Raw genomic sequence first — 24,167 nt, forward strand, 5'->3', positions numbered from 1 at the left:
AAATAATATTTTAATAAAATTGAATATATAATTGTAATATCAATGTAAATTATTTTTGGCTTGAATTGTAACCCATTTTTCATAAAGATAATATATGTACAGTATATTACTTAACATCAGAAAAGAAGGTAGATGTCTGCACACTGAAATTAAAGCTCCAAACTTTTATTACAGCAAAGCAACACTTTGACCAGGTCTTCATCATGCACAATCACCTTCTTTTTTGACGTTCGTTAATATTTTTTGTCTTGCACCTGAGCCCAACTTGGGTTTTGGATGTGCACACCTATTTGACAATTTTTTCTAATATATATTACTTAACCATAGAATACGTTTTGGCTAATTAAGTGAAATAAAGGAATGGTCTGGGTTCAATATAAGTTTACATAATTAAGTTTAAATTACATACTTAAATTACAAATAAAATTTATTCCATGTGAGTATTTTAATCTTATTTGAAACTGAATAGTACTGTCAATCAATAAAAATACTTTATATCAAAATTAATCACATTCCTTTTTTTTGTAGTTAATGTGTTAACATATTCAGTTCCAAGCAGAGCATATGAGTGGAGCGTAGATGGAGTGGAGCGGGGAGCGGAGAGGTAATATTTCCTCCAGAGCGGACAGCGCCTTCCTCAAAATTATGCTGCGCTCGCTCAGACCGCTCAGCGCCACTCGCTCAACCCAGAATGCCCTTTGTGATATGCTGGTTCGAGAATCTGCGAAATAAGCAATAGATCTAAGGTCATGGAGTTCAAATATTGTTTTAATGAATTTGCAAACCTTATACATAAATGCACAGTAAAAATCAAAGTTAAAACTGACCTGAGTAATTAGGCATAGAATTTAGATTGTGTCCAGTAAATGGTACGCTAATGTAATGTACGCAAATTTGTTCTTTACCGAAAAATGCAACCAATCAAAAGGAGATAAAGAATTTTTTCCTCTCCAGCGTCCCCAGTTCTCTGTGTCAAACGCACGGAAGAAAGAATTCGATGACACATTTTTTAAGATGGTTTACTTGGATTATGAACCTCTTACAAAAGGTGAACGAGAAGGTATACGTCATTTTGCCAGCGTTGCCCAGCCCGGCTACACCACACCATGTTACAGCACAGTACGTGATACTCTGATGCCAAATGCTCTCTGCGAGATGAAAGGCAAACTTAGAGAGCTGTTGCAGTTAGGAGATGTCTTTGTCCTTACTTTAGACATTTGGACAAACAGAAGAGGACACAGCTTTCTGGGTGTTGTGGCAAGTTTTCTTGATGAACAGATGAACTGTTATCTACAACTGTAATTGAGGCATTTATTCAAGAAATCTATTACAAACAGAAACAAGTATACTACAGAGAAATTTCATGTCGGAGCAGGAACTTTGTTTTAGAGGTGAGCATGAGCGGTACATGAGTTGAGCGTTCGCTTGGGCTGTGAGCAATTGAGTGGAGCGCACGCGCATAGAGCGGAATATTGAGCTGATCATCACACTGCTCCACCTCGGTCACATGCTCTGGTTCAAAGAACACTTCAAAGATAGGGCTTTTGTGTAATTATAAGATCCGGCAATTTGTATGGACAATGCTAATAACATATTTATGTAACGGTGCTGTTTACTCATCTCACCAACACAAAATAGGCTTCAATAGGTTATATATTTTCATCAAAAGGCACAGGAAATGCAATCACGGAACTCAAACCCACAGTAATTCGATAATAAAATCACTTTTTCCACTCTTGTGTAAAGGGTTTTCCTTTCTACAGTCAGACTCTGCAGTATAACCTCATAACTGCCTAATTGTACTGTCACAATGGAGAAAGTAGAAAGCCTCTCCATCCTCCTCACAGGCATACAGGAAAAGACAGAAGCTTTCTCAACCCACAGCTAAGATGTCTGAGGGAAGGTTCCGTGAGTCGCTCTGGACCATTCAGTCAATAGAGATGCTCCAGGCTTTTTGATCTCCTCCTTTTGTTGATAGAATGAGTGCATATCGGTTCGAAAGACATTAACCTTTGCCTCATGGGTAATTCCCATTTATCTTGCTTCATTGTGCAGCTGATTGGCTGAGCACACAGTTGTAATGGGGATGCACGAGAGCAGGCAGTGACTCACGGTCTCTAAGCAAGCGGAGAAACACCGGCTGATTCCTTCTGTTGTCGAGTCTGTTTAATTTCATTGCCCTTGGCAGATGTGTTATTTATTAAAATAGGGACAGTTGTGGGAGACAGAATCAGTGTTGTATGGATGGTGATTGAAGATTAGAACAGACATTTGTGAGGATTGTTCTGTAGTGTTCTTTTTTTTTCTTTTTCTTTTGCTAAATGGTTGCTAAATGGTTGCTAGGGTGTTCTGGGTGGTTGCTAGGTTCTAGTTGGTTTCCTAGGCCCAAATCAAAGTGTAGGGTTCCTCCTTAAACATAAGCCTATTAATTTTTTTCACGTTTTTTGTCCACTAGTTGACAATCATTTATTGCTGAGGAAAGTACTGTGCATCTCTCCTCAACAAGCCGCACAATTTGAGGCATCATTCAAGTTTGTAACTCAAACAGTTACGCGTTGAAGTTAAACTAACGCCTACTAGTCGACTAGGAAAATCTTTGGTCGGGGGCAGCCCTAATATATATATATATATATATATATATATATATATATATATATATATATTATATGCATGGTGGTTAAGACATCTCGGATTCAGAATGACCCAGAAATGCTGATAGACACACAGACACGCACTTGAAGAAACACACTTTATTATGTTTTTAAGAACTGATGACAGAAAAGACATCTATGTGCATGTCTGACATGCTGTTTGTTCGGAGGCGTGCAGTCTCATGGAACACGCGTATGTAAAGGGTTCTCACTTTTTCTTTGTTTCAGTCTTCTGAAACTTTTTTTGCAAATGCTGCAAATGACCTCAGACAATCTCAGCTCAGGAGTTGCTTTGAGTTCATTTCGCTTTATTTCCACAGAGCAGTTTGTTGTGAGCGCAACTCTGCAGGGTCACTTTATATATAGCCTATACATCTGTGATTAAATCATAAAATAATACAAAAACATGTTCACTTTGAACCATAATTTATATTTCAGTGATTATTATCATCATTATAATTATGTTTACATTTATAATTGTTTTTATATCTTCATTCATATTAGTAATTTTCCGCCTGTTGTCATAAACGGATAGTTCCGTGATGGTAAATGGAAAGGAAGTTATATATATACATATCATTTACCACTTCGTTATTTTAATTGCTTTTTTGTTTAGTTTGAAGTGCTTTTTGAATTTAGAAATGTCTTTGGTTTAAGTTTTTCATTTTTAAAATAAATGAATTTAATTTTCAATGCAAAATCACTAAAGTAAGAATATTCACCGATCCGACAATGTAACTGGATATTGTGATCTATATATTTTTTTTTAAATAAAAATATTGTGAACATATTTCTTGCATATTGCCCAGCCCTAGGAGGGAACAAAATTAATTTATTGACACACATTCAAAGTCATTACCATTCTGAAGCAGCTAAACTGGTTCCTGAGATGAAAGGTAATAAAACACCAACATTAAAACTGCAACAACCCACAATAAGTGATGTATTTGCCCAGACAATGAAATACCCAACCAGTAGCCCATGATGGAGAGAATGCATGGATGAAGTAAGTTCGTTGCCAAAGAGATGTTGCCCTCAGTTTCATTTGAAGTTTTAGTTAAAATAAATAAAAAATAAAGTTCAAAGTTTGAAATCAAGCTGCCTTGCGTTATTGTGTAGGCTATTGCTTAACGAAAATTACCCCATAGTACCATCTAGCGGCCAACCAGCGGTAAGTCGGTTTGAACGTGAACACCACACCGGTGTGAAAATTATGATATCGTGGCAAGTCTGATGTATACAGATTTAAATAAAAATATTGTTTGTGGTGGGCAGGGCAACAAACAAATAAAGAACAAAAACTTTATCTTATACGGTCTATACCTTCTAAAAAGTCTCTTTTTTTACTCGGGGCACAGCTGTGTTTGCCTGCACAGCGGTACACCCAAACAAGATATTTCCATTAGCTATATTAGTACCAATCCCTCACTTCCAGCGAAAACTCACTTTAGAGAGGCACATAGGCAACAAGTAACACCTTCATCTCAGTCCGAGTGTATCCCAGCATGCCATTCTTCAAATTAGCACACTTGGCTGGCCCTGCTGCTAAACTGTAGGAATGTGTGACATTGGAAGGTCAGCACAAAAACTCAATACACTTCAGAGACCTTCCTACTAAGGATATGTAAAACTACATGTTCTTATAATCGGCTAGTCAATAGGTTTCTTGAAAGACTAGTCGACTTATCGATCTAAAGAATGCAGGGGTCTCAAGATGCATTTTTACACGTAAAATATTTTTTACTTGATATATTGTGATAAAAAACAATGTGGAAAAATATAAATACAAATGTGTTAGAAACGCATCTATAATGTTAAAATATAATTAAAAAAGACATATACTGTGTGTGTGTGTGTGTGTGTGTGTGTGTGTGTGTGTGTGTGTGTATATATATATATATATATATATATATATATATATATATATATATATTGCATCATAGGCCTAATATATGCCATTTCAAGACAGAACATGGATTTGAACATTTTTAAAAAGCTAAAATGTGACCAAAATGATGAAAAACTAGTGATAAAACAAAATTCGTAACACAAATATTTTTGAAATGTACCTAATTAATTACAGCATTTGCTGAGAGAGAATTCCTTTCATATGGACATATTTAACAAATGGACATTTTAACTGAAATATACCCATATGAATCAGAAGCTTGTGACTCGGAATCAAATCGGTAAATCTCTATCAGTACCAAGTCCTGTTTCGAGATATGTAACAGGGCTGCTGTTTTCCTAAGGTGGTTCGTTTCGGCCGGGGTGGCAGGTGTTTTAATGCTGACCCTCCCTTACCCAAGATCAGTTCTGGTGGCATTCGGATCTAACAAATCACTCCAGCTGCCTCCGCCCCCTCCACTGCAGAGCCGGCTATAATGTCAAATGTGTCTAATCGTTTTAGCATCAAAACACAGACAGATCCCCACCCACGGCATCCCCCCTCCCCCAGACCTCAACCTGCCTTATGAGCCCCCTGCCCCTCCAAGGTTTTAGCAGATCCCCTAAGGGAACCTGGCTTCCTTCTACCCTTCGCATTCCCTGCGTTATGGATGGAGCTAACTGACCATGCGCTCCATCTTTCCAAAGGACACCTAAGATTTACGACAACTGCTAAGCCTCAGGCATGGTCCAGTTAACAAACAGACGAGACGTTCAGGCAGGAGTCGATGTACACAGATGGAAGCGAAGATATGTGAAACGTGATATGTGCGCTATATTGTGTTGATGAGTGGCAAGAATGCATCATATGCCATGAGAGGTTTGGGTCATTTATTCGCAAAAAAGATTGCATATAGTGTGGCCCCAATAAAGTATATGGACACAAAATGTATGTATACTGGGGCCAGTTGCTTTAAAGTAATTGCAAAAATGGCTAGGAATGCCAGTTGGTTTGACATTTTGATGTCTAATGCAATCCCATTTAGAAATTTTTAAGTCTGACTTCAGTGTCCAAAGTTGTCCAAATATTTTTTGGGACCACAGTAATACTGACCTCATGTGAAGTTTAAAAGTGCATTTGTCAGTAATCTGCATATTATGCACATCAATGATTTACGATTTGCCCAATACAAACAATTTCTGCGTACGCTTCTCAAAGACCTTTGACATTTCCCCCCTGGCCTTCCCTCTAGAGGCATTAAAGATCAGCACTAAAGAAGTTCAGCTCAGTACTTTATGTTTGCATGTCTGATCCAGAACATCCTGTTGTCCCTGGCAGTACGGCTTCATGCATATTGAAATCAGATGACTTCAGAACAGGCGTCTATTCAAACAACATTTGGAACTCGTCTTCCACACACACACACACACACACACACACACACACATGCTCACACACACACACACACACATGCTCACAAACACTCAGTATGATAAGTTGTTTTGAAAGTCTGTGTTTTTCAGTCACAGAGAAGTGAGAACTTCTGGGCATAACTACTGTAATTTATGTGTATAGAGAGCTGCACGCATTTGCCCGGAAGAAAACCAGAATCAGTAAATAAATCACTCGACTGGCCTATTCCTTTGAAAGGGCCCCACTGAATGTCTTCCTACGCTAATGTTAGTCCCAAATCCACAGCAGAAACTTCTCCACATCTTGTAGTGCAAGCAAAACACAACAAAAAAAGGTCCCGACATCACAATATATCAAATTCTCAATTATTTTTATATGTCACCCAAAGTGTGATCCTAAAACAATGCTTGGTATAAACAAACAGTATAGTCTGCTTGTTTGTAATATGTGACTGTGGTTGGAAAGACTGTGTCATCTCGGTCCTTGTCCAGCAGTTAACTGCACTTTAAACATCTAAACTTGGAGGAAAAGAAAACAAGGTTTAAACAGAACTTAAATGGTAATCTTTTTAAGAATGCCATCCAACTATTTCAATTTCAGCCAGTTCTGTTCAGTCTAACAGAGGGACACAAGAAATAAAACAGATGGAAATGCCATCTGTCAAAAAAAAAAAAAAAGTGTAAATGTTTTTGAATTACTCACATTTCAATTAAGGGAAAACCTTGAAATAGCTCTGCTGATTAAGCACTGGTAGTTTGCTCAATAATATTTAAATGGGATCTTAGACCTAAAGCCTCAATCCAATTTTTTAGGCTTGAACTGTACCTCATTCAGTCTAATCTGGGGTTTTGTGGCTTTTATCCATGTCTATTATCGGTTTTACCAATGAATCGGTGCCATAGGTTGATTTTGGAACTACTGGCTTTTGTAAAATCAGCGACAAAGAAAGAATATAGCTGCAAGCAGCAATACCGGGGTCAAGTCGGTTATCGGCAGCATGAGCAGTGAAAGAAGCATTGTGACACATTTTAAGTTTCAAGATACACTACTGTTCTATTTGCGTGTACTAATTGCACATTAAGATCTCTATCATCGGCAGAACAAAAGTGCTTGCTCTTTTGGCTATTAGTACATTGATAAAAGAGCGTTTACTCAAGGTTATGCAGAGGGTGTTAAGTGCAACATTGCACACTTACATTGTTTTGTGTATTCTCAAGCACTTTGTAGGATTATTTGGAAAAAATTGGAAAAGTCAGTTTTTACAATGTAAAATTCATTGATGATTGGCCAGTGGCTGCCATGTTTCTCAATATATGCAACTGTCCTCATGATCAATGATGGCAACTCCCACAAAGACACTGAACTCCTACTATTAATTCAGGCCTTGATGCTACACCTGAGTCTTGTATAGCATGTTTAGATTTTTTTTATGGGTAAGGTGGATGCCCTACAATCTAGTATGACTATTAGTAGTCTTGACCTCTCTGAACCAGTCAGCTGCTCTGCTCTGTTTGATCGGTTTGAACCAATATCCCTCACAGAGCTTATGGATATATTACAACAGATTAAGCCTACCACCTCTTCTGTTGATGTTATTCCCACCCGGCTCTTTAGAGAGGTGCTGGATACTATTGGCTCTAGTGTACTGGCCATTTTAAATAGCTCTTTGAACAGTGGCTGTGTTCCGTCATGCCTTAACCAGGCAGTGATCAGGCCACTTCTCAAGAAGCCTAATTTAAACATGACCAATCTTAAAAATGTCATGCCCATATCTAAACTGCCTTTTTTATCAAAAATCTTGGAGAACACTTTTTTTTAAATAAGCTTTCCCTATTTGTCTCAGGTAACAATATTCTAGATAAATTTCAATCATGTTTTAGATCGCAACATAGCACTGAATCTGCACTCCTCAAGGTGTCAAACGATTTATTGCTTACTATGGATTCCTGTAGATCTGCAGTTCTAATGTTACTCGATCTCAGTGCTGCATTCGACTCAGTTGACCATTCTATCCTTCTTAAACATTTAAGGGATGAGGTTGGCATCAAGGGCACTGCTTTAGATTGGTTTACATCATACCTCTCAGATAGGACTGTGAGGGTTCCGATTGGAAATTCTTCCTCTTCCTCTGCATTTCTCACTTGTGGGGTACCCCAAGGGTCCCTATTGGGACCCATTCTATTTTCTCTCTACATGCTCCCTTTGGGTTCTATCATGAGGATATATAATATTTCGTATCATTGCTATGCCGACGATACTCTATATATTCCTCTTAGTTCTGATTACTCATGCTCTGTTCTTCTAAAATGTTTTGAGGACAATAAATGCTGGACTGCAAAAAACTTTCTCCAATTAAATGAGAGCAAAACTGAGGTTGTTGTGTTTGGTCTCCCTGGTGCTGTCTCTGATATCACTAGGAACCTAGATACTCTGTCTTCAAATGTTCATCCTTTTGCAAAAAACCTAGGTGTGATTTTTGACTCAGAGCTACATTTTGGAAAACAGATAAATGCTGTGGTGAGGAGTAGCTTTTTTCAACTAAGGCAAATAGCCAAAAGAAAACCTCTACTCACATTTAAGGATCTGGAGATAGTTATCCATGCCTTCATCTCATCTAGACTTGACTATTCCAATGCACTGTATATGGGTCTAAATCACTCATCTCTGTATCGCTTGCAGTTGGTTCAAAACACAGCTGCAAGGTTGCTTACTGGTGCTAGGAAGAGGGAAAACATTTCACCGGTTTTAGCATCTCTCCACTGGTTACCGGTGCAATATAGGATCCATTTTAAGATCTTATTTGTTTCAAAGCTTTAAATGGTAAATACTTCTGAGTTATCAACAATCCTCTAGAACCCTCAGATCCTCAGACAAATTTCTAAAAAAATAAATAAAAATTCCACCACTACGTGGCGCCGGACCCAAACTTCTCAGGCACCTTCAGGGTATGATCCTGATGACACTTACAAAGTTTCGTAATGATACGCCAATGCGTTCATAAAATACAGCATTTTGTGACTAAATACAAAATGGCCGACGCCCAAAATGGCCGACATGGGATAATTGGTTATCGTTTGACTTGGAATGTGTCACTGAATCTAAAGAGACCAGTTTTATAATTTTGGCCAAAGCGTTCAAGAGTTATAAGACAAAATAACTGTTTTGCTATCTCCTGAACAGTAGGGGGCAGTGTGGCGAAACGCTGCAGGTGACCTCAAGGCATGATGGGAATACAGCATGAAGTCCATATCGGTGTGCTCGCCGTCAACAAGCCATTTCTCAAGAACGATTTTAAGCAAAAAAAGTGATACATTTTGTGTAGCTGTATCTCACGATCGCTTTAAACAATTTTGCAAAATCCAACATCGGTTGACTTCTAATTTCATCTATATGCTAGTGTACTCCTAAGAGTTGACAAAATTAACTTTTAGCAGACATGTGCAAACCATGTATAATGTTTCAGAATGTACTACAAGGACATACTTCTCTGCTGGTAAAACAGTACGTTCTTTTAAGTATGCATGCGAGTAGTATGAATAGATTTTGGACAGACTTCATCCAGGGACGTGGGTATTGACCTGTGACCAGAATATATGATGTAAGAACAACAACCATGGAAATTATCTGCTTTGGTTTTGTTAATCAAGCACCATTTAAGCACAAGAAACAAATGTCTTGCTATAAACTGTGTAAATATATGGAAGGATTTTCAGGACTATTTTCAAAACAAATTGCAAATTGTATTTGCAATTGCATTTTCTATTTGTGGACGCATAAATTGTGACAATATCCAAATGCAATTGCAAAATGCGTTCTACCATTTGCATTTTCATTTACACAAACGTACAAAGTCTGCCAAATTTGAGTTGGAAAAGTCCATTTGCAATTGCATTTCCTGTGTCGTATGAGTTATGACCCTGTCATATTGAAAAAGTAATATTAATAACCCCGTTTGCTATTTCACTTCCTCGTGTCCCGTATGGAGCCTGCTAAAATTCATATGGAATCGCAATTCCCTTTGCACTTTTCCCTTTCGGTTAATTTTAAGCTTCTGATAATATGATTCACACATTAAAGTGTGGCAATACATTTCAATAAGAGTGAATATGATTCAATGTAATAATAAGAGTAAGAATAAGAATACATAAATACTACTAACTGAGTTGTTTGAGGCAAGTAAATAGTGTGTTCTAATTATTTTGTGGTTTTTATATACATTTTATATTTGCAAGACAGGACATATGATAATGCAATATGAAAGCTGTTTTTAATTAGACTTAAACTTAAAAGTGCTCATGTGACTGTACAGAAAGTGAGGCCAGAACCCTTCTAACAGTGGAGTCTACAAGGTTAGCATAGAATAGCGTAACACAGCAGTCCCATAGACATTCTGTGGGCGGTACACTGGTGAGGAGACAAAAGGACGTTCTTTTTGAATAGATGTCTATGGAGAAGATGCTTAATGATGCTGAATACACCACTTTTGTAAGGAAACAGCTCATCAATTAATCCAATCGACGCTTCGATATGGGGCTTCATTGGAAATTGCACTGCGTACTCGATACATGCCTTGAAGCTGTCTTATGTAACATCACTAGCGTGTATTGTTTTCAGAGAATATCCACGCAGTTTCATTCCCCGTCCTTAGAGGAACATCTCCTTCTTGGCCATAGACAGCAAGGCAGCAGGTGCTCTAAAATGCAGTCAATTGTGACTGACGTCACTTCCAATTACAAACTTGCCCCACAGTATGAACTCCCACCCCCAAAATTGATTTAACAGGTGTCTCTGTAAGGCATCGGAAATGCAAGTACAAAGGAAATTGCAATTCCATTTGAAATTTGGCAGGGTCCATACAGGACGCAGAGGAAGTGAAACAGCAAATGGACTTTGCTTTTCCAACTGAAATTTGGCAGACTTTTGTGTAAATGAAAATGAAAACGGTATATGCAGTTTGCAATTACATTTGGATTATGTCACAATTTATGTGTCCACAAATAGAAAATGCAACTGCAAATACAATTTGCAATTTGTTTTGAAAATAGTCCTGAAAATCCTTCCATATGTATATACTGTATATAGATCACTTGCAGTGATCTGTTACAGAGCCGTCCGACTCGCAGCTCTCCGCTGTTCTTCTAAATCTAGCGTTTTTTTCCCTGTCAGTCCTTGAAGTTTTACGTTGCGTTACTAGTTTGTGATGTTTAGATTTACTGTTTTTTCCACTCCAGCGATTACTATTGTTTAGCTTTATTGTTAGTTCTACTCCAGTGTTTGTTCCACTCCAGCGATTGTTATTAAAAGATTGAAAGTACTAACTCCTGCGTCTCCTCTCTTCCTTTCTTCCACTCATCGAACCAACATTACAACTACTCCAATGGCATACTGTTTCTGCCATACTATCTAGTAGGGAAGTATGGATATTCGGACGCAGCAACAGTCTTTGCTCTTGGATCAAAACTATTGATGACTCATCTCACACTACACAGTTCCAATCAAATGCTCTCTCAGTCAAATCAAATCAAATCAAATCACTTTTATTGTCACAAAACCATATACACAAGTGTAATAGTGTGTGCAATTCTTGGGTGCAGTTCCGAGCAACACAGCAGTCGTGAAAGTGATGAGACATATACCAATTTACAATAAACATCAGATTTACACAAGACTGAAAAGCAAGCTGAAAAGGTTGTTGGCTATTCTAAAACAAAAAAGGAACAAGCCCTTTGATGTGTCCTGCACAAACGGCCTGTTTCAATGGGAAATACGTCAACACAGGAAAAAAAGCTGTGCTTGTCAAGTGAGCTAGTAGAATCAAAATTAAATATAATTTCCAAACAGGTTTCTAAATAATATCTTGTTTGTTATTGGTCAGATAAACAAGTAATCCCACCCCAAACTCAGAAGTTGACATGTCGGGCCACTCAAACAAACAGAGCAATCTAAAAAGCGCCACAGAGCCACCATGTTTACACTCTTTAGGACATCATCCAACAAATTTTGGCTTACTAATCAGAATCAGTTTTATTGCCAAGTATGCTTACACATACAAGGAATCTGTCTTGGTGACAGGAGCTTCCAGTGTACAACAATACAAAAACAGCAGCAAGACATAGATAATAATAAAAAATAAAAAAATAATTATACACATACGTTCATACACACACAGACACACACATACATGAGATGGATAGCCTGAGGGAAAAAACTGTTCCTGTGCCTGACGGTTCTGGTGCTCAGAGCTCTGAAGCGTCGGCCAGAAGGCAACAGTTCAAAAAGGTAATGGGCAGGGTGAGTGGGGTCCAGAGTGATTTTTGTGATGCAGTTGTCGCTTCACATTAAACTGGGATAAGAGAATGTATCTGAACAAGAAAAATTTTAAATGATTAATGATGAATTAAAGAGAGAAAGAGCCAGGGAAAGGTTGCGTTTCCCAAAGGACAATGGCATGCAGAGTGAGACATGGTGCCCACCCACCCCTTTCGCAACCCCCTCGGTCAGCTGTGACAATGAGATAGGATTTCACTGTGGTGGTGGCACAGAGAGATTAAGAGCTCAAAGATTTATCAAAGGCTTAGTCGCTCTGATTTTTTCCCCGATCCAGATGCAATGAGCAGTTGCTGTCACAGTGTGCCAACATGAGCTCTACTCATCTCTGTGTCTGTCTCACTTCCTCTGTTTCTCATTCTTTCTATCCCACAACATTCTTCTTTTCTTGGTCTCTTTTAGTTCCTCATTCAGTTTTGGCACTTTTTTTCTCTCTCTCTCTCTTTTGTCACTATTGTTCCTCTCAAGCTCTTTCTGTTTCTCTGGATTTGATTGGCTGGCACACCACTGTAAGAATCTCTGGAGTAGACATAAAATCAGATGACAGCGTGGCATAGACATAGTAACACACACACACACATATGCTCCCATATACTGTAAATCTATTTCACATACACACATGTACATACAGCAAATTGACCAATCTACAAATTCTGACATGTAAATGCCTACAGATACACTGGAACTTTTTTAACTAACCCATTGTGTACATTGTAAAAAGAAAACACAAAGTCTAACAGTCTTTACTCTTCGTTTGACAAAAAGCAAAAACAATACACATAATCAACAAGTTTCAAAATAAACATGAAGTCACTGTCAAAACCATTCCATTCTTCTTCAGTGTTCAAAAATCAATAAACATGCATCACAATCTATAATCTTACAAAAGGGGTGGTCTATAATAATATAATCCTAAAAGAAACAATACTCCAAATAGGTCAAATAACTAAAATTATATTAACTTACTGAACTTATACATTCTTAATATTAAACAATATCAACTCTTAAAGATAAATAATAGTGTAATTCTGTGTCATTTGTGTCAGCAAACATAAAAAAAAAAAAATTCTGTTTTCAAATAGATTTCCCAAAAACTCCCCGTCTTCCATTGGTCTACCAAAAAAAAAAACAGCCTATGGCTGGCTTACTTATAGTTGTCTTGTGCTTAAACTGCACAATCAACTAGTATAGAAAAAAATGTTTTAACATAAAAGATTTTAATTTTTAGATACATATAGAGTATGGCTCTAGCACTGTTTTTGGGTGCCACTGGATCTCTCTGATCACAGCGATCATGTCTCTCTAACTCAACCGAGGGCACTGAAATATTTAAAAACACTCAACTCCAGATCAATGCTAATAGCTCTTTGAGATGCTTGTTCAGCTGCCTGGCTTACATTTTCTTTTGACAGACACACTGCACCCTCTGCTAACAGATTACAGTGTGAGACATCTCTGATCCAAGAGCTTTGCACATTGTGGCATGATGTTTAAAAGCTGATTTCACATAAGAGTCTATCATTTGAAATTCAGGAGACAGGGCCATTGTTGCACACAGGATATGAAAGTGAATTGCTTTCAATTAGCTGGTAGATTTGCACAAAATGTGCTTGACGGTGGTACAAGGAATAATCCATCACAATAAGCCATAAGTCTCCCACTTTGCCTCCACTGTTTATATGGGGACTACTGAGGGAATTAAGTAAAGTCTCCCCCATATGAGATCACTCTGTTTAGACCGTGGCCCCGGTGCTTTTTTTAGTTTCTCCTTATTACAGTACCGACATTCAGAATGTGCTCATTGGTGCAGAAACTGAGGGGTGGTTAGAGATTTTAGGACCACTGCCAGGACTTTATCAAATAGCTGATGAAAATGAACTTCGAAATCCAATTAGCCCAGACCTTTTTGGCAGCCATGAACCAAATAATGACAGACTGCAGGCCTTAGCCCACTGTGAGAATATAAACTAACACGAGTATGTATGACATAAAGATATAAAAAATTGCAGCTGGAATGATATTTTTTCCAATGGGTTACCTTTGAAGCACAGTTTAAATAAATATGAGTATTAAAATAGCCAGTGTGCTGGGTAAAGTTGAATTTGAGAGCGAGTAGAGGGCCTGACTCTGTAATCAAAAAGTTGGACTTTCCAGGCCTCTCTGGCCAGCCCAGCCAACATGAGGGTGTGTGCGGACGGCAACCAGAGCCTATTAAATAAAAGGAGTGTGGAACATGTCAAAGCTAACGAGCTCCTTTCCTTGACCCCCTTCACCTTTCTGAGACCCCGCTCTGGGAGACACAAGGAGCCAGTGGCCCCCCTTCCCTTCCCATTTGACCACAAGGTCTACAAACATATGCTTCGGTCTCTGAAGCCCAACCACATGGCATATTTTTTTCCTGGTGTCGGTTGATGGCGAGGTTCCACCAGAGTTAAAACACACCCACCGCAAGTAAAATGAGTCAGCCATGTCCCCCTTGTAATTTATGGGTTAATTTTGCTGCCACTTGCCATAATGGGGCCGTGAATGTTTCTTCCAAGAACTCGGCACAATAAATAGCTTCCAAATTAATTGGGAGAATTTATGAAGCCGCGAGATAACGGCGACCCGAGCAATATAATTAAGTAAGCTACCAAGTGCAGCCATCAGTAATAAGGCCTTGCTTTGGGTGTAACTGCAGCTAGTTTAAGCAAAGTGATGTCAATACAACACAATTAATTAAAGAAAAACCACACACCTGAACGGTAAAGTGGACAGAGATGATTAAAGTGTGTAGAAGGGAAGAACGAACCAGCCTGACTGCTAGTGTTTTCACGGTACCAAAATTTCAGTAGTCGTAACGATACTAGTAACATTTCACAGTACTCGATACCAATTTTGATACCACAGCAAAAATATGCTAATATGATAATGTGCTATTGAACATCATCATCATTTCATCATCAAAATGGTGTCTAATCAATTAATTATTAAAACTTTTAACAAGTGAAAATAGAACTTTTCAACATTTCATTGCATTTTTTTTATTTTATTTTTTTGGCAAACTTTTATTCAACAACAGTCTTGCTTGTGATATATTGCTTAATTATTATTATTATTATTATTATTATTTTAATTATTATTATTACAGTGAATATTACATTTTACTTTACAGTTGTCACAATTTCTTCAATTTCAGGCATCTAGATTTTATCTTGAATCGTGCTTTATTATGACATTTCATGTGGTTTTTGCCGGAAGCTTCAATTTTCCGGATAAACAGTTTGTGACACAGACCAGAGGGAAGACTTTTAAGTCACGTCTGAAATCTCATCTCTTTACTCTGGCCTTTGAGTCTGACAAATTATTGTACTCTTTAAGATTACTGGTGTTTGTGTCTATGGTAATTTTGAAATGTTGTTATGTTTTAAATGTTATAACTGTGAAGCACTTTGTTCAACTCTGTTATTTTAAATGTTATATAAATAAAGTTGAGGTGAGATTAAAGTGCAAATGCAGTGATTTAATTATATAAATATATAGTTTACATGTGCTGGGTGGTTCACAGTGGATTAGTGCTCTGCATTGTCATCTCATACAACGTGAATGATTACGCCCGTTGTACAAAGGTGCCTCAATTTGTTCCTGCGAGGCAGCATATGTCCTAACCCCACCCTAATCCTAACTATATGGAGCCTGTAAGGCTGAGTAGCCTGACAGGAACAACGCATGGCACCTTTCACCCATTGCAAATGATTACTGTCTGTGGAGTTTCCAGTGTTTGCGAGGTAGGCTTTATACTTTTAAAGTATGCAGCTCTAAGATTGCAGCCTTTAGCGGTTTTAAAAAAAATTACACTAGGACATGTCACGACTTTATTTTGATTAATTGTCCATTTCAGTGTAAAAGGAGTCACAGAACATGTGTCCAAAATAAGCATTTTAAAGCTGTCGTGTGTCAGTCATACTGCGTGCTGGTACCGGATAGAGTTAGTGCTCAGTACTACCGGTACTGCAGAAACACTGGTATCATTACATCTTTTTTATTTTAGTATTGACTTGGTACCAAAGTACCAGTAATTTTGGCAACACTACTGACTGCTGTGGCCACTACTAACATTTGCAAACCCTCATCCTTACTAGGAAAGTGCAAAACTACATACAGTACTTGCAAAATTGACTAATCATTGGGTTGTCTGAACAACTAGTTGACTAATCGGCCTAAAATAAACCCTGTTTATTTACCTTCGTTTTATGTTGACCTGACCCCAATCAGATGCATTTAGGGGGGCGATTACATTTGATCTTGCGATCAAAAACTGCTAGACTGAGATCAATGGAACTGAACAGAATGCAGGGTTCAAGAGACACGCTTCTAAAAATGTAACTATTTTTAACTTGACAAGCCATCTTAAAAATACAATGCTTGTGGTGGGTTCAAACAGAGCGAGACAAATGCAAGAACCGAATACGTCCATGTTTATGGTTGTAACGGAGGTGCTTTAAAGTAGATAAGTTTGAAGACGCAACATTTCCGATACAGTTTTACTGAGAAATTACTGTACATATAGAAAGAAATAATCTGTGAGCAACTTTTGCTCACTAAACGACTAATCTAACTGACTACGTTACTGACTATTGTTGATTAGATAACAATCATGACTCATGCCTAACTGCTAAAGCTCTAAAGTTCTAAAAACCTTGTCCTTACCCAACACTAATAAAACAACAAAAGCAGAGCCAGCAATAATTTCTCCCTCTGCCCACTACTGAATTGGTCCTGTCATTGGGTCTCTCCAAACATGGACCATATGTGAGTTCAGCGCTGGCAATCAGACTCTATTATGGAGCAGGCGGTTGAGTTCATCAGGAAAAAATTATCCCGCCACTCGGTTGAGCTCTCCCATTGGCCAGTCACACGGACCGCTCAGTTTGAGGGCACCCCAGACATTCCTGTGGATAATCTTTTCCATTCCTCCGCTTGCTGCAGCAAGGAGAGACCAAATCACAGCACAAGGACGGCATTGTAAGGCCTCAGCACAGCCGTTTTTAGTGCTCCCTCTGGCACACTTCCTATGCCGCCTCTCCAAAAAATTTTTTTTTTTTTTTTGCCTTTCTTAAAAAATTATATTCAGAAAAAACTGATTGCCTTTGAAACTGAAAAAGTACGATGTGTTTCTCATGGTCTCCTTCCAGTAGTGCTGGGTTTTGTAAAGTAAAACCACTGGAAGACAAAGTGTTACCACACCAGTGAAAGTGGTGCCGTTAAGGGAATCAGATCTCCCTGGGTAACGTTCGCTTGCAGTACCATGTTCGCCAGCAGAACTTTTATAAGCATTATAAGCATGTCAAGGCATTCTATTCCATTCTGCTGCACTTCGTCTTGCTGGTTTTGATCACAACAAAAAGTCCTGTGTGAGCATCCCCCTACATTGCATTAAAGGTATACATTTTCTCAATATGTTTTGTTCCATGAGAATCAAAACCCATGACCTTGCCATTTCTAGCGTCATGCATTCCCATTTGAGCAACAGGAACTAAAGAGCTTCCTCACTCTAATGTGTGATTTGACCACAGTACAAGCAACAAGAACAGATGAGAACACAACCTCACGTTTCGAACATGGCCAAGCAGATTTACAGCAACATGTTCCCTAATTAGAAACACGGTTATTGCTACTTCTGTAAATGAGTGACTCCAGTTAGGCTAGCCTCCAATGCCGCCTCACACCAGACCGCAGGGTTTCCACAGTAACCGTTTCTCCCAGAACAGCCTGCTCAGCACCATGCAGTGTTTTAAAGACTGGTTCTCCACAAGCTCTATTATGGGCTGTGGAAAAGACAATATGTAGACAGAAATCATTTTTATAGGCAAACTCATTTGCGTAGTGCTTCAAGACCATTAGGCCAGTTTACAGAAACATTTTATATATTTTTTTTTTTATTATTATTTATATATTTATTTTTATTAAAAAAATTATTATTTTTTTTTTTTTTTTTACAAACAGAAATTTCAGAACAAGCTGGGTGTGAATGGCATAAAGTAGACTAACTAAGCCAAACAACACTTTATGCACAATCTATAAAAGCAGTCCTATGTTTTAAGCAATACGTGCTGTCTGTCTATAATAGCCAAGAGAGTACAATATGTATTCAATCAATTTAACAGGCAAATGACGGATAAAACTGAAACCTATTGGGTTTTCTTTTTTTGTAAAAAAATAAAAAAATAAATAAACAGTCCAAGATGTGATTCTGTCAAAATCAATCCCACATTAAATGTGAAATCAAAGAGAGAGCATGTTCGATTTCACACATCCAAAATATATTAGAACATGTCATGCTTGCAGAAAAAAGCTTGAATCAACAAAGGCCATATTGCAAGTCTTGACTGGTCTAGCTAGTATTCTAGCCCAGGAAGGCCTTCAGGTGGTCTAGCTGGTCTCCCAGCCTGGCCAACCTGGTGATCAGCTGGTTTAACCAGGCAACTAGACCAGCTAAGACCAGCGGTGTTGTGGCAATGTGTTTCGCTGTCCCCTTCTGCATATCGTGGCCCCCTTCAGCATACTGTGGCACCGTTTCGCGGCCCCCTTCAGCATATCGCGGCCCACTTTGGCATATCGCGGCTCCGTTTCACGGCCGGCCCACCCTGAAATGGCCAGTCCGCCTCTGTTGTGAACCATTCCCCATATATCACAGGATCACGCCTGGAATGTGCAGTTCTGCTACCATCAGTGCTGCCCCATGAGGATCACTCAGATGTGATGAAAGGGGAAGACCGGCTTATTGTGTAGCCGGTGCTAACATGTCCATCAGCCCCTTAAACCACCATAACAAACTGTATATACATAACAGCACTGTAACACATGATGGGGTATGGACACAAATACAGATTAGAGGTTTGTGTATGTGTATACATGTGATGCAAGATGTGTCTTGTTTCCTGCACACTCTACATAAAAGACCAGATGTATTTGGTGTTACAAGCAAGAGTGTTGGAAATCTGTTTAGGATAAATTCTGGGTTCTAAATATGATTTAAAGGAATAGTTCACCCAAAAAGGGAAATTATGTCATTATTTATTTACTCACCCTCATGTTATTTCAAACCTGTACAATTTATTTTCCATGGAACAAAAGGTTCCTTTTTTTTTATTTTTTATTTTTTTATGAAATTGAAAATAGATTAACTGAAAGTGAATGGTGACTGAAGCTATCATTCTGCAAAACATCTCATTTTCCATGAAGGAAAGAAAGTAATACAGGTTTGGAACAACATTAGTGTGAGTAAATGATGACAGAATGTAAATTTTTGGGTGTACTATCCCTTTAAATGTATTGATTTATGCATGTAACTTGAGTGTTCTTCAAAGCAAGAGCATGCAGTTTCATGGGAAGAGTCGATGCACAGAAAGAATTATTTTATGGTTTGCTTACAAAACTGCCACATGTTGAGTTATTGTTGAAAGCTTAAGGACTGTGTGTGGTGAACATGAGTGATTCTGCAGTTGTGAGAATGGAATCATGCATCTGGTGTTGTGTGCATGTGTTTGTGTATGTGTTACCTGTAGAAAGTCTGCGCTGATGAAGAGGGCACATGCCAGTGAAACATGTACATGCATCTGCTCGTCCTCTCTGAGGGGGTGGCGGTATCGAGCACTGGGGCTTCAGGAAACCTACAAAAAGAACACATCAACAGTGTCCATTTTTACAGTTTTTTTTAATTAGTCATAGTTTTTGTCTCTCGATACAAAATGTACTTCATATGTTGTCATGTCATATTCATTACTTGTAGTCCATTTTACTTTACATTTTATTTTAGTCTATTAAAAATCTTTGTTGGAAATAATCTGCAAACATCCACACTACGCATTGAAAACCCTTTCGTTGCGTTTTAGTCTTAAAACTGTAACGAGCAATAGCGAGACAAAGAGACCCAATAGCAGAGGAACAGTTCAAAGGATTTATTGACAAAATAAAAAGTTCAGATTCGTGGAATCCTCCATAGAAGTTTAGTGAAGTGAAGAACAAAGCCCGGCAGGGTAGTGCAATGTTACTTCCAACAGGTGGGCAGAGATGAGGTATCCTCCATGGAAAGCTGACACGCAGAAAAACTGGGAGGCAACCACACACCCGACACGCGGGCAACCAACAGATACACGAGACAGGACCAACTAGGCAGAGAGAGTTAGTACTCAACATCAAACAACAATGCTCACACACTCAGTCAACACTGAGCAACATTAAACATTCAACATTTAACAATCCAGCAAAGGACATGACACACGAGGGAATTAAAATAGGCATGAACACACAAGGAACAGGTGCCACTCGCCAGCTGAAAGTTGGCATGATCAACGTTCCCATGGAAACAATCAGGGTTCCCATGGAAATGCTGATTCCGCATGCCAGTGGCACCTGAAACACATGAGGAAGAAAACGTCAACACGCTTGGAACAAAACAAACAGAGAACGATGATACCACAGCCCTCGTCAGACAAAAACCCAACCAGACAAGGTGACAGGACCGTGACATCACCAGAGAGCGCACAGCGGTAACTCGTGCACAGCGGTCAATAACAACCAGACCCATGCGCTCACGCAAAGAACGTACACGAAACACGAGACAGACAGGGGACGATAATGCCATGGTCCCGCCAGACAGAAACCCAACCTGACAAGGTGACAGGACAGTGACAAACACGCTTTGAAAACCCTTTGAAAACGCTCTCCATAACCGCATACTTTGGGAAATAATGACGAAAGAAAGCTGAAAATGGGGAATTTTAAACTTAAATGGATTAGATTGGACATGGGGTTTTTGTTTGAAAAAGCATAAATTGTTCTACACTTAAACCAAAAACAGAGACTTTCGAAAATGCTTTCTATTACTGCATCCTTTGGAAAATGCTCCAAACGAAAACAGATTAGTGTTTTTCATGCTATGACGCCATATGAATCAAATATGATACACAACATTTGACGGCTCCTGTCTCACTCTCTGTTTAAGCAGAAAAGCCAAAAAACATATGGTATGTAAGTTTCACATATTTATTGCACCATCTAGTGGTTATTTGTGAAAAAAGTGGTTTCAATGTTTATATCGATCCATTTAAATTGGCGACAGACTTCCGCAAAAAATGACTCTTATGTTGGGATAAATGACAGCTTATTTTAATAAAGTAAAAGTGACAGTAATGATAATATTGTTACTGATATTTTAAATGAGTATTTGCTGAATACAAGCAACTTATGCTTGGTTAAAATTTTGCATATTATTTTATTGAAAAATCATGTTGAATTTACATGTATCAAATATGGTACAATAGGCTTTTGAGGTATATCTCCCAATCACCATTACATTACATTGAAGCCCACTATAAAAATAAAAAAATCACAGAGCTTTGAAAATTCTGACATATACTTTTTATAAGATATATTTAAAGTGTGAACTAATATTTCTTTTTTTTTTTTTTTTTTTACCCAATTTGGAAAGCCCAATTCCCAGTGCCCTTTTAAGTCCTCATGGTCGCGCAGTGATTTGCCTCAATCTGGGTGGCGGAGGATGAATCCCAGTTGCCTCCGCGTCTGAGACCATCAACCCGCGCATCTTATCACGTGGCTTGTTGAGCGCGTTGCCACAGAGACACAGCGCGTGTGGAGGCTTCACGCCATCCACCGCAGCATCCGCGCTCAACTCACCACACGCCCCACCGAGAACGAACCACATTGTAGCGACCATGAGGAGGTTACCCCATGTGACTCTACCCTCCCTAGCAACTGGGCCAATTTGGTTGCTTAGGACACCTGGCTGGAGTCACTCAGAACACCCTTGGATTCAAACTAGCGAACTGCAGGGGTGGTAGCCAGCGTCTTTTTTACCACTGAGCTACCCAGGCCCCGTGACCTAATATTTCTGTGTATTTTCATATACGCAGCCTGCTCTGTCATTATAAAGATCTCATTATTTTACATTACAAGCTATTATGATGTCATCTTATCATAGGTTCCTGAGACTCAGAGAAAAAAGTTTTACAATTTCCTTTTTAAATGTCAATATAGTGTTTGGTGCATAAAATACATATGATAAAAAAAAATGTATTTACATTTTTTTTTTTCATTCATATTGTATTTGATGTGCTGAACTGAACTGTGATACATTTCAATCCATATTTATAGACCAAGGAGAGGAAGGCCAAACTCAAACATTCGGTATGTCTGAAAAGCCCAGAGTCCTCTGATAATACCCCAAGATTTACCACTGTAGCATGTATGGGCTAAGAAAAACTTAAATAACAAATGTCCTACACAGAAAATGAATTGCTGGGCCTCAGGAGGATAATGACATTTAAAGCCTAATGTTTCAAGTATGATACATAATTGTATTTATTTATCAATTTTTTTTAAATGTGTGCAAAATTTCTTTTTTACGATTTCTTTTTATATTTTGTCAAATGGTACTTAAAACAGTTTAATGTAAAAAAAAAAAAAAAAAAAACGCATTTTCAGACAATTCTTTCATATGCCAGTCTTTACAGGGTTGAGGGGTTTGTTCACCCAAAAATGAAAATGTTCTTATCATTTACTCACCCTCATGCCACCTCAGATGTGTATGACTTTCTTTCTTCTGCAGAACACAAATGATGATTTTTAGAAGTATGTCTCAGCTCTGTAGGTCCATTCAATGCAAGTGAATGGTGGCCAGGTCTTCGAAGCCCCAAAAAGCAGATCAAGTCAGCATAAACATAATCCATCAAACTCTAGTGGTTAAATCAACAGCTGCATTTACACGGACCCTGGTAATCCATTTGTGATCAGACTTGAAGTTCAATCCGAATAAAAAAGTCTCATGTAACCACGTCAATCAGATTAAATTGGCCACATCTGATTTAAATTTAATTTGGATTGTATGGGGTGGTGTAAACCTTTTCTAATCCGTTTGAAAAGATAATTTTTGCCATTTAAACACTTGATCGGATGGCTTTGCGAAACTGGGACGATCTGCGCATGTTCAGTACTGACGCAGTATTGCCGTCATGACGTTTCACGGACAAAGGCACACTTTCATCACAGTTGGCATATTTGTGAACATCAGAGAAAAGAAGCAACATGAATGGAGAAACACCTGTGAAATGACGTCAATAAAAGCATCCAAAAGTTGCTTTTGATCCATGCCAAGTGCCAGGAAAAGTGTGTACATGTCTGAAGTCAGCAGAAATGTTGCCAGATTTGACTTTCACGGACATTTAAATATATTTTATTCACGATTTATCTCCATACGCTGGTCAGTCTGATATGTGATCGGCGAGCACACCCACCCAGCGGTATATCAACGTAAACATCTCTCATTCAGGAGTTACAAATGTTTGTGTTGTTTTCTGGTTTGATTCGGTCACTATATTACTAAACATCTGTGATGATCCCGCCTATATGAAAGTAAGATCTGCTTTTAGCTCATAAAGAGAACACAAAGCAACCGAGGCAAACAAACCTATGCAAATTATTAGTTATTACTATTGTGTTTTATTTATGTTGTCATGCATATGTTATCTCTTTGTAGCATAGTTAATGTAGTTAATTTAAAAATATCCAGCATTTTCCATATCAAATTTCTGTGTAAATATGACTATTTTTACATTGTAATCTGGTGGTGTGAACAAATTCTGTGCTTCGAAATCTTATGTGTTGTTTAATGACTAACGTTAGTATACTGTATAGCCAGCAATTAAATATATACTGTATAGTGTCGTTATAGTGCTTTTTATACAATATGTTACAATCGTCACACATCTTACATGGCCGTGGTATTGTATTATAAATGTAAGTGTTTAATCGCTGCTCTCCGCCTTCATCACTGGTTGAATTTGTGATTTTGGCTCTGGTATGTAAACAGCAGTATCACTTTATTAAGC

General features: G+C 38.3%; 1 protein-coding gene across 2 annotated transcripts in view; it reads right to left on the reverse strand.

The window, feature by feature from the left end:
* Window positions 1–24,167, reverse strand: part of LOC127431085 (retinoic acid receptor RXR-alpha-A) — a 250,131-nt gene that overhangs the window by 100,820 nt on the left and 125,144 nt on the right. For both annotated transcript variants that reach the window (XM_051681338.1, XM_051681337.1), the window contains exon 2: window positions 19,821–19,931. In XM_051681338.1, the coding sequence (XP_051537298.1) occupies window positions 19,821–19,931 (111 nt within the window). The remainder of the gene's footprint in view (window positions 1–19,820; window positions 19,932–24,167) is intronic.

The sequence above is a fragment of the Myxocyprinus asiaticus genome, chromosome 40 (assembly GCF_019703515.2).
Source record: "Myxocyprinus asiaticus isolate MX2 ecotype Aquarium Trade chromosome 40, UBuf_Myxa_2, whole genome shotgun sequence".
Classification (NCBI taxonomy): Eukaryota; Metazoa; Chordata; class Actinopteri; order Cypriniformes; family Catostomidae; genus Myxocyprinus; species Myxocyprinus asiaticus.